This window comes from Puma concolor, chromosome C1, assembly GCF_028749965.1.
Source record: "Puma concolor isolate L17-30 chromosome C1, mPumCon1.1.hap2, whole genome shotgun sequence".
Lineage (NCBI taxonomy): Eukaryota > Metazoa > Chordata > Mammalia > Carnivora > Felidae > Puma > Puma concolor.
In genome coordinates, this window is record NC_141674.1 from 77739122 (window position 1) to 77751640 (window position 12519).

Here is a 12519-nt window from a genome sequence, read left to right on the forward strand (position 1 = left end):
TCCCAAAAGGGTACAAATTACACGTGTGCACACACACACACACACACACACACACACAAAGAAGTCCCTATTTTATCAGCTGTAACACTGAAGCTCATTTTAAAACAGGAATTTGGAAACCTCACTTTCCACCAGAAAAAAACATAAATGCTGATTATTACATCCATGGGTCAGAATATAAGTCTATTCCCATAATTTGCCTGGAAATATTCACAGGGAGTAACAATTTTTAAATCTCTACTATATTACTAGTAAGCCAAAAAAGATAAAAATAAGAAGTAGTTGTTTATAGTCTTCTGAGATATGAAAGAAAGAAAACTAGGTTAAATCAAGAGAAGAGGAAGTTAAGAGAGTTTCTTGACAATCTGAAAAGGAATTCTGGGTACTTTAGAAGATTTTGGAGGTTGGTGGGCTTGGTTCTTATTTATGTCTAAGAACCACCAAATTTGTGTTTTTCCATTTCACTGTTGCAGATAATGACACTAGCACACATTATTTTTAATATAACATTCACAATTTTTTTAAGGATTCATAATGTAATGAAGAGAAGGCAAGAAGAAAAGACATGTTGGTATTAAGCACAAACTCTGTGCTATACACTGTTAAGTGTCTTAGAAATGTTGCTTTATTTAATTCTCACAATAACATAGTGATACAGATAGTCGACTCCCATATTAAGAAATTGAAACTGATTAAGAAATTGAAATGGAGAGGTGTGCCCAATGATACACTGCCAGTAAAGTGGCAACACTGCAATCCAAATCATGGTCACTAAGTTCGTGCTGTTTCTAACACTACCATTTCATTCCTGAAAAAAACAGGAATAAAAAAGGGGGCTAAAGAAAAAAAAAAGGAGAGACAAAGAGTGAAGACAGCAGGGAATTAAAAGAGCAATTTTTGAGTTACTTGGTAAGAGTGGGAAATGAGAAAAGGAGAAATATGATACATGCTTCTGTTTAAGAAAATGATTATCTGAAACAAAATTAGCTACTTTGTGTGCAGCAGACAACAGAGGAAAAGGGAGAGGATGGAATGGAAATTAGTTTTAAGGATGCTTAAAGGTTAACTATTTCAGTTCCTTACTCCTATAAATAGGCTCAGGTCCAAAATGCTAATTATTAAGTATTCATTTTGGGAGGCTATATAGTCATTCTGTATTAATGATGCCACCACTACACAAAAAATTCTATAGGTTTTTAAAAATTTCCTTCAGAGTTAGTTTTAGATCAAGAAAATAAGCTTCACTGCTTGACAGCCACATGTGTTTCTCACTAAAAGTCACATGACCCAACTTGATCAACTAGTTTATTCACCCAAGTAGTTTTCAAATTAGTCATTGCTACTTAGAGTCTTTTTATACCTACTTTTTTTTTTTTTTTAAACCGAGTTTACATTTATTCTATTACTAGTTTTATAATGACCTGGTCAGTTTTTGAAACACCATCTTTACTGAAAACATTTAGAAAATTAATAATCAAGAATGTTATAAAACCAAGTGCTGCTGGTTTGAAAACTATCAATTGTGATTCGATCATAGAAAAGGTTTGTGCTAGCAAAATGACCTGAGGGATGCATACAGTCTCCCAATGTGCTTGATCATGGCACATAAACAGCCAAGGAGTTTTCTTGATTAGAACCAAAGGCTCAGACTAGTTGATTAAAATAAAAACTTAAAAAAAAAAAAAAAAAGCTCAGGAAACATTCTCATTATGAAAATACTACCAATTAACTTCCTGAAGTTAATTAACAAATTTCAAAATACAGAAATATTTTGTTATTTGGATGTATGCTACAACAGAAAAAGTATTTGGGGTGTCTGGGTGGCTCAGTTGGTTAAGCATCCAACTCTTGATTTTGGCTGAGGTCATGATTTCACAGTTCGTGAGTTCGAACCCCATTTTGGGCTCTGTGCTGACAGTGCAGAACCTGCTTAAGATTCTCTTTTCCTTTCTCTCTGCCCCTCCAACGTTCTCGTTCTCTCATTCTCTCTCTCTCTCTCAAAAGTAAATAAGTAAACAGGGGCACAAGGGTGGCTCAGTGGGTTAAGCATCTTACTTTGGCTCAGGTCATGATCTCACGGTCTGTGAGGTCGGGCCCCACATCAGGCTCTGTGCTGACAGCTCAGAGCCTGGAGGCTGCTTTGGATTCTGTATCTCCCTCTTTCTCTGCCCCTCCCGCACTCACACTCTGCCTCTGTTTCTCTCTCAAAAACAAATAAACATTAAAAAAAAAATTTTTTAAATAAATATGTAAAAACAGAAGCAAAAGTATTTAATAAAAAGCTAAAGAAACCACAGTACAAAATAGGTCATAGCTGGGGATGTTAGACAGACTTAGAAACCTTAGTAACAGAATCTGGGGATTGATGGACAAAAAGAAGTCTTGTAGAAGTTGTTAGAATGTGAGCAGTTAAAGGCAAATTGAGGTAAGCATCAGTCTCTTTCCCTGGTCCACACCAACTCAAAATGGAATTCCATTCCTTTTCGTTCAATGTATCTAAAATAATTCTATTTTATGATTCTTTCTCTCAAACCAACTCCTCCTCCAGTGTTTCCCAGCTGAATTATATAGCACTCCCTGGTTGCTCATTGCAGAAACCTAACACTAACACCTCCCTCACCTTCCTCCACATAGGTAATCGATTACCAAGTCCTGTTGATTTTTACTTCTAAATATATGTTAAATATATAATTTTACCTCCATCAACACTGCCACCTCCTTAGTTCAAATCACTATTAGTTTCTAATAGTTTGAGATGCCCATAGATATGTAATTGGAGATGTCAGTTAGGCATGGACTATAGACCTGGAACTCACAATGGAGATCTGGGTTGGAGCTATAAATTCACAGACATATATAAATATGAGTGTATGTATATTCTTTGAACCCATGTGATAGATACAAATACTCAGAAGTGTGGAATTCGAAAGAATGAACCTTGGACAGAACCTCTAGAATGTCAACATTTAAGAGCTGAATAGAAGAGGTGAAAAGAGGGCTGAGAATGAGCAGCCGGCAAAGTAGGAAGAAATCTGATAGAGGATGATCTTGAAAGCACAGAGTCCAGAGTTTTTAAATCCGGTGGGAGGGACCAAATGTTTTAGAGGCTGCTGAGAGATCAACAGCAAAATTAGCTTTAGTGAAAGATTACAACAGATGCTGAATTGAAAATGGGCAAAAAAAAAAAAAAAAAAAAAAAAATGAGGACAGCAATATGAATAATTTTTCAAGAAACTTGGCTATGAAATAAAGACAAGATCATAGTGTCACTAAGATTCAGTCTCTCAATCTTCCAAATTACTATTATCCTTGTTTTACAGACAAGGAAACTGAGGCTTAGAGAGGTTGAGTAACTTCAAAAGGTTAAGGAATGAACCCAGATTTCTCATCTCATCAAGGTAATCCCTAAAAGTCTTTCTACCTCCAATAAAAAAAAGAAAAAAAAATACCTCTGCCTCTGTTCCACAGCCATAATAAACTTAGCATCTTTCACAAGAACCAAAGCAGCCTGTTGCACACCTTTCCTTGTTGCACAAAACTGAAAATAAATGAATAATTCTTGGATTAATCATATTAAAAACTGAATACTACACTCAAAAATATGCAACTAACAATCCGTACCACAAGTGTGGGTTTCTGATCAGAGTATGTTTGTATAACATTGGCAATTTTGTAGTTGAGGGTTAAATCAAACTTAAATTCGGTTTGGTTACTACTGCAGGGAAATCCAAGGACCACTTTCCGAAGTTTCACCGGCCGATGTTTCTCATCCACTTTCAGACATACAGCAGGTCTTTCACCATTTGAAAGCCATTCTGCAATCTTTAAATAACAGAAATATACATTAAAAGTTTTGTCTAGTGAAGTTTTATGGCTAAAAATAACCGAATAACAGAATACCTTAAAGTCAAGGTATAAAAATATGTAATCAAGTAGTCTTTTTCAGTATTACATATTCCATTGACACTGCTCTATTGATATATTGGTAAATATTATCAGTAGCAGTATTTTAAGATTATACCCCGTTTTCACTATGATAAATTCCCAATTAATTATAATTATTTTGTTTTATTTTCCTTCCTACAAAATTGATTTCAGCAGAGAAACTGAATTTCTCACTATCATTATAACCTTCCTATTTTTCAGAACTATGCCTAGATATGGGTGACACAACTTTTGAGTTGTGCTAAGTAACAGCCGAAGAGTACCAAAGTAATAGTTGGCCTAGATTGGCAAGAGCTGACAATTTTTAAACAAAGAGTAAATATGGGGCGCCTGGGTGTCGCAGTCGGTTAAGCGTCCGACTTCAGCCAGGTCACGATCTCGCGGTCTGTGGGTTCGAGCCCCGCGTCGGGCTCTGGGCTGATGGCTCAGAGCCTGGAGCCTGTTTCCGATTCTGTGTCTCCCTCTCTCTCTGCCCCTCCCCCGTTCATGCTCTGTCTCTCTCTGTCCCAAAAATAAATAAACGTTGAAAAAAAAAAAAATTTAAACAAAGAGTAAATAAATACTTGAGAAATGGCAATGCCAAAAGCACATTACAGGCTCAATGCTGAAGTCACTAATTTCTGGAACTATTGTGACCAGACCTCATTGTCACATAACCCGGTTAGTAATCAGACTTCATGCCCTGCTCTGAAACTGACCATTGCTTTTACAGGAAATTGTAGTTGCACAGGAAGGAAATATAAAAACATTTTCAAGACTATCATGGGTGTAAATAAGATCACACAAGAATTTAATTTGAAAGAAGCAGAAGGCCAAGAGTAAAGACACTAATTTAGGAGAAAATTGAGGAAGAGGATTTGTACAAAGAGATAGAAAAGTAGCATTCACAGATGTAGCAATTATCACAAAGGGGGAAAGAATTTCAAGAATTACAGAGTACTAATATTAAATACTGTTTACAAATCAAAAGAAAAGTTTATTATCCCAATGTGGAAAAAGGGTAAAGAACATGACCTGGCAAGTTGCAAAAAAGAACTTAAAGTAATTAATTTTTAAAAAATATTTATTTCACTAAAAATCAAAGCAGTATAAAATTTTAAAGTAAAGTACGTTTAAACAAGAAGTGTGACAACTATTTAAATGTAATAGTAACAATAATAACTTATTATAATATCCAGTGCTAGAATAGAGAAATGGCTAATGGTGGAAGTACAAATGCCTGTACCATTTATTGAAAGCACTACGTCCTTAGAGTTTTATATATCCTTTCACTCAGTTATTCTACACTAGAAGTTCATCCTAGAAAAATAATCATGTTTTCAAAGATATATTAATTTTAGCACCATTTACAATAGCAAGAATGGAAATAATCTTCTAATATTAAAGCTAGATAAATAAATTACAATAAAACCACAAAAATTGTATTAAAAAAGAATATTTAGGGATGCCTGTATGGCTCAGTCGGTTAAGCATCCAACTTTGGCTCAGGTCATGATCACGCGGTTTCTGAGTCTGAGCCCTGTATCGGGCTCTGTGCTAACAGCTCAGAGCCTGGAGCCTGCTTCAGATTGTGTCTCCCTCTCTCTCTGCTCCTCCCTTGCTCACACTCTGTTTCTCTCTCTCTCTCTCAAAAATAAACATTAAAATTTTTTTAAAAAAGAATACTTAATGACATGGAAAAGACTGTAGGTGACTTGCAAGTCACAAAAGAGCATGTACGTTTTGATTCCACCTATACATCTAGAATGACAAACACTGGGTTTCTGTTGATTACATATACTTAAAATTTTTCTTTATTATTCTTGAGCATGAACAAAACAAGTTGTCAATTTAAGAACAAAAAAATGTTTAATGGTGCCAATTAAAGATAAAGATAAAATTTTCCATTGTATTAGACAATATGGGAACAATTTGTGAAATTTCTAAGTAGTGGGAGAAAACAGTCATACTACAGTAAGCTGAGAAGTAAATACGAGGGAGAAATAATAATTATTTTTCAAGAAGTTTCCCTAAATATTGAGGAAAAAAATTAGGATATATATTCATTATAGCAAGTATAATATGGCATACAATTATTTCTTTACCTGTCTGTGTACCCCATTAACCATGAGATCCTCAAGTTCAGGGTCTATATGTTTTCACTTTTTTATCTATTGCTAGTGCTTACCATAATGCCATTCACATAGAATGTGGAAAGGTGGGTAGTAATCACTTAAGCAATTATTTTATTCTCTATTGTACTTTGCTATTCAACCAGAGTCAGCTGATTAGAACAACCATAACAAGTTATTAGTCAAGTTATTATGAGGCATCTGAAACTCATAAAAACTAAGACTCTTAGATATTAGTAAACAATAGACTTATCCCAAAAATGTTTTATTAAACAAATCAACCAAATATTGATACTGCCATATCTATGAGATACAGCCATAGCTTTCTACAACATACTTTCCTACTAAACTGGTTCTGAAATTTTCAGGAAAAAACCCTTTATTTCCTCTAAGATTAAAATGACAAAATGTTCCACCAGCACCAGTGATTAAAAAAAAATCTGACAGACTAAAATTCTAACTTACATCCTCAGCATTTGGAATTGTTGCAGATACAGCTACAAATCTCATTGGAATAATTGTGCTGCTATTTTCTGAAGCAGGAGATAAAGACTGTACAGTTTTCATTCTGCTGACTACAACTTCAAGAGTTGGTCCACGATTTTCATCTTTTACAACATGTACCTAAGAAAGAAATCAAGAAAAAATGATTGACTATAAAATTAAAAAATTCCTTAATCAATTAAAATCCTTAATATTATCACTCTTCCTTAAGAAAATAAACTTTTCCACTTGAAGGGATAAAACATATAGTTCAGTTGAAAATGTCTTGTTTCTTTCTATCCATTCTAATCATTTTACCTTTATCTCTAAAAGTGAAAATGTGTTCACTACCTCATCAATGAGGAACAGTCTAACCAGCTGGACCAAAGAGTTGTCTCTCCATTTTCTAGTCATGCTATCCCATTTTTCCTAGAGAAAAAATGCAAGTGGCTTAACATGATAAAGAATTATAATAAATATTATTAAGATATCAATAAAAAATTTTAACATGATACAAATCATGGGCAATATTTTAGTTCAAACTTTTAGTTCTTAAAAGTATCCTGAAAAAAATGTAAAGATTAAAAACACTTTAAAGGATTTTGATAGTCTTACAAGTGCTTAAAAAACTAAACCCCCATTTATTTTTAAGTTTAACCAAAAATATTCAAAATTCTAGTCTAATTGCCTTTTTAAGCCCTCCCAAGTTCTTCCCTCTGCGATACATAATATTTGGATAAAAGAAAGCAAGCAAAAAGTATCATTACAAATTATCCTAAATAACAAATTGCTTATTCATATCTTTTTCTTATTTTTCCCATTTGGTAATTTGTCTTTTACTGCTGATTAGTAAGTATTCTTTATATAACCTGAATACTAGTACTTTTTATGTTTGTTTGTTTTACATTGCAAATATATTCTTCTACTTTGTATTTTCTTTTAACTTTTATTCTTGGTGAAGAGAAACATATTTTCTAATAAACCAAAAAAATAAGAGTATAAATAACACCTACTGGAGTTGTCATTATTATATGGGCATGCTGAATCTCAAATAGGTCATCCATTACTGTATCTCCAGTGAGTTCTTTACAATTCAATCCTATTGATCCAAATTTTTCTTTCCAATCATCAAAACGCTGACTACACAGGGCTTTTATTGGTGCCACTACAACAATATGAGATATTTACTTTGAATGTCAGTACAGTTTTAAAATTACTTTCACAAACATTGGTTAATAAAATTAGGATAAAACTATACATCCAGGTGCTGTGTAATATTTATTGAGAGTTAATAATATAAACATATTATTTAGAGATATGTAATAACCAAACTGAACTAAAAATAGAAAAAGAAATAAGTGTTCAGGGAACTGTAACTAAGAATGAAGAGAGGTAAGGCAGGAGATTACTGGTCTTCATTACAAGCCTTTTTGTGATAATTGATTTTTTTAACCATGTACATAAATTACTTTGATGAAAAATTTTAAATACATATATACCTAAGAAAGGAGAGTAGAGGTTCCTATGGAAATTTTTAGAATTACAAAATGTTTCAATTTATTGTTCATTTTGTTGTCCTTTTAAAAATAAACTTGTAAAGGTCAAATACTCAATTCAAATATTACTTTTTATTTACAACTCTGGGAAAATGTGTGTTGAATTTAATATAACAGACAAGAGCAAATGTGATGTGTCTTCATTAAAAATGTATGGAGAACCAAATATTAATTCCTATGGCTTGAACTTGAATTTATTTCTTACTTTTGCCTTAGTGGTTTTTCATTATTATAATTAATCACTCTTACAATATATAAATACTTACTATAAACAATTTTAATGTTTGACCATGGCAATGGTACTTCCATTAACAATCTTGTTATAGCTAGTTCAAACATTACAGTTTTCCCAGAACCAGTTGGAGCACAAATCACAAAATTTCTATCTGTGTAAAGAAGCTAAAAAAAAAAAAAATTTAATCAATCATGATATATATAGAATTTTTCAATCACATTCTCAATTTGTTAGAAAATATGTAAGAAAGACTCTCTGGAATAATAATTCAAATTATTTCTACCTCTAAGCTTATTAAAATTCTAACCTTGTTCTAGACCTACAACTCTCAAAAAAACCTATTAATAATTTATCATTTTATTCTATATGTGAAAGTAATATGTCAGACCTAGAAGAAAATAATTTCTTTTGTTTCCAGAGAAATTTTAGAAATATAATAAATGTAAACAAACCCACCTATGAAAATCACATGCATTCATTAAGCAAACAGTTTTTGAGTTCCTGTAATGTACCAGTCACTGAGCATAGCACTAGAAACATAAAGATGAATGTTATCTAGTCCTTGCCCTTAAAGAACACACTATCTAGTAAGAAGAGGCAGATAAGTAAAAATCAGAATAAAATACTTACATCATCAAAGGCTTTGGATTGTATATAGTTAAAATATGGGAATTCTTTGAAAATACTTCTAAATTTTGATGCTTAGAATAGCATTAAGGAGTCAAATATTTCAGAATTTTAAGAATTGGTTACTTTTAATTTTAAAATTCAGTTAATTAACTGATAGTATTTAATAATGAGGCTTTAATACTTGCTATTTTAACATCATAAGAAAGGAATTAATAGGTATAGAGGAAAGGACCAACAGAGCAAGTGGCTCTTTAACTTCCCCTCCTGTCACAGATGCACCAAATACATAGCTACACATGGAGCAATTTTGAAAAAAATTCAAAAATTATTTAAGTGACTTCTACACATTGGGTAAATGAAAATACCTATGATGAAGGTAGGAAAGGCTGAGACAACTCTTACCCTAAATCCCATCCTTGGCACAGCACCATACAATTGGGAAGGAACTCTCAAGTCCCAGCTTCTCTCTCAGGAGCAAAGATTTCGGACCACACATCTATAGCTCCAACCTTTAAGGCTCCCACCCAAGGGATAAAATCCCCAAACACCTAACTCTGTAAACCAAAAGCGCTTGCATTCATGAGTCCCATAGGACTATAGCAAAGAAATAATTCTTTTTTTTTTTTTTTTGAGAGAGAGAGAGAGAGAGAGAGAGTGAGTGCGCATGAGCAGGGGAGAGGGGGAGAAAAAATTTCAATCAGGCTCCACACCCAGCGCAGAGCCTGACATGGGGCTCGATCTCACAAACCATGAAACCATGACCTGAACCAAAATCAAGAGTCAGATGCTTAACTGACTAAGCCACCCTGGCACCCCCACAAATAATCAATTCTTAAATGGACACAGGAACAACTTCCATTCCTCTACACATCTAGGCTTGGTGCAGAGAAAGCAGCAAAAATGTTCATCTCTAGTTTCCACCTAGAAAGGATTTCCACAGCAGACTTTCTCAGCTGCTGCCTCAGGTCCTGGTTTCTAATTAGTTTGCACCTAGATGCCAATTACAACCCTCCCCTTTGGGACACTGATAAATTTTGGCACACCCTCAACTTCTAGAAGCCACTAAGAACAAAGACAGTAAGTTGGGCAATCAAAAAGGTCTGAAAGGCAGCTAGGGAGCTTGGGTTAGGTTAATTGATGAGGCTCAGCCTGTCAAGACTGAGAGAGGCAGATATTTTATCGAGTGTGTAGAAACCAGCAGCACAGAGAGTTAAGTGAAGAAATGGGAATATGTTCCAAACAAAAGAACAAGATAAATCTCCAGAAACCAAACTTAATGAAATAGAGGTAAGTGATTTACTCAATATTTTTAAAAAATGCATAAAGATGCTCACCAAGGTTAGGAGAGCAATGCATAAACAAAGTGAGAATATCAACAAAGTCATAGAAGATACAAAAAAGTATCAAACAGAAATAATAAAGCTAATGAGTACAATAAGGGAACTGAAAAACTCAATAGAGGGGTTCAAATGCAGACAGATCGAACAGAAGAAAGAATCAATGAACTCAAAGATGGGGCAATGACATTAATCCAGTCAAAGGAGCAAAATGAGAAAAGAATGAAAAAAAAAATAGGATAGCTTAAGGGACTTATTTTACACGGATACCAAACCCAGGTAAGGATACTACAAAAAAAGAAAATTACAGGCCAATATCCCTAATGAACATAGATGCAGAAATCTTGTATAAAATATTAGCAAACTAAATTCAACAGCACATTAAAAGAATCATACATCATGAACAAATGGAATTTATTTATGGGATACAAAGATGGTGCAACATCCACAAATCAATCAGCAAGATACTCCCACATTAAAAAGTTAAAGATAGGGGTGCCTGACTGCCCCAATTGGTAGAGTATGTGATTTCTGATCTCAGGATCATGAGTTCAAGCCCCACATTGGGCAGAGAGCTTAATTAAAAAAAAAAAACAACTTAAAGATAAAAATCATATGATCATATCAATAGATGCAGAAAAAGCATTTGACAAATACAGTATTTTTTTCATGATAAAAAACTCTCTAGAAACTAGGTAAAGAATGTACCTCAATATAATAAAGGCCATATATGACAAGCCCACAGCTAACATATTCAATGGTAAAAAGCTGAAAGCTTTTTGTCTAAGATTAGAAACAAGACAAGGATGCCCTGTTTCACCACTTTTATTCAACATAGTAATGGCAATCCTAACCAAAGCATTTAGGCAAGAAAGATAAATGAAAGTTATCCAAATTGAAAAGGAAGAAGTAAAACAGTCTCTATTTGCAGACAACCTGATATAATATAGAGAAAACCCTAAAGACTCCACCAAAATATTATTGGAACTAATAAATTCAGTGAAGTTGCAGGATACAAAATAAATACACAAAAATCAGGTGCATTTCCTTACACTAATAACAAAATATCAGAAAGCGAAATGAAGAAAACAATCCCATTTATAATAGCATCAAAAACCAAAATACTAAGGAATAAATTTAACCAAGGGGACAAAAGATCTGTACATTGAAAACTAGAAGATGCTGATGAAAGAAAGTGAAGACACAAATAAATAGTAAGATAACTCTTCAAGGATTCAAGAATAATGCTAAATTGTAAACTGCCAAAGCAATCTACAGATTCAATGCAATTCTTATCAAAATTGCAATTGTATTTTTCAGAGAAATATAAAAAGCAATCACACAGGGAGCTACAAAAGACGCCGAACAGCCAAAGCACCCTTGAGAAAGAACAAAGCCAGAGGCATTACACTTCTTGACTTCAAACTGTATTACAGAGCTACAGTAATCAAAAACAGGATGGTATTGGCATAAAAACCACACACCTAGATCAATGAAACAGAAGAGAGAGCCTAGAAATAAATCTGTGCGTATATGGTCAATAAATTTTCAAAAAAGGAGCCAAGAACTGGGAAAAGATGATCTCTTCAATAAAGGATACTGGAAAAACTGAATATCCACATGCAAAATAATGAAACTGGACCCCTATATACAAAAATCAACTCAAAGTGGATTAACCACTTGAATGTAAGATGTGAAATTATAAAATTCCTAGAAGAAAACACAGGGAGTAAATTCTCCTACAGTGGTCTTAGCAATTATTTTTCTAGATTTAAAACCACAGGCAAGGGGCACCGGGGTGGCTCAGTTGGTTTAATGTCCCACTCTTGACTTCAGTTCAGGTCATGATCCCAGGGTCTTGGGATTGAGCCCTGTGTCGGGCTCCACACTGAGCATGGAGCCTGCTTACGATTATCTCTCTCTCTCCTTCTGTCCCTCTCCCCTGCTTACGTGCTCTCTCTCTCTCTCTCTCAAATTAAAGAAAAAAGGCAAGGGCAAAAATGCAAAATAAACAAGTGTACTACTTCAAACTAAAAAGCTTCTGTAGAGCAATTTAAAAATGAGCAAAGGACCTGAATAGATATTTTTCCAAAGAAGACACAAATGGTCAACAATACATGAAAAAGATTTCAACATCACTAATCATCAAGGAAATGCAAATTAAAACAACAATGAGATATCCAAAGCAAGCTCCAGGCTCTGAGCTGTCAGCACAGAGCCCA

The 12519-nt window shown here is 33.9% G+C and overlaps 1 protein-coding gene across 7 annotated transcripts in view; it reads right to left on the reverse strand.

Moving 5' to 3' along the window:
• Nucleotides 1–12519, reverse strand: part of HFM1 (helicase for meiosis 1) — a 93012-nt gene that overhangs the window by 58562 nt on the left and 21931 nt on the right. For all 7 annotated transcript variants that reach the window (XR_015254871.1, XR_015254872.1, XM_086717524.1 and 4 more), the window contains exons 7-13: nucleotides 8961–9031; nucleotides 8362–8494; nucleotides 7553–7704; nucleotides 6891–6968; nucleotides 6522–6680; nucleotides 3622–3822; nucleotides 3450–3538 (exon numbers count right to left, since the gene is read on the reverse strand). Coding sequence is in view for 5 of the 7 variants with exons in the window: in XM_086717524.1 (XP_086573650.1) it covers nucleotides 3450–3538; nucleotides 3622–3822; nucleotides 6522–6680; nucleotides 6891–6968; nucleotides 7553–7704; nucleotides 8362–8494; nucleotides 8961–9031 (883 nt within the window). In the remaining 2 variants the exon portion in view is untranslated. The remainder of the gene's footprint in view (nucleotides 1–3449; nucleotides 3539–3621; nucleotides 3823–6521; nucleotides 6681–6890; nucleotides 6969–7552; nucleotides 7705–8361; nucleotides 8495–8960; nucleotides 9032–12519) is intronic.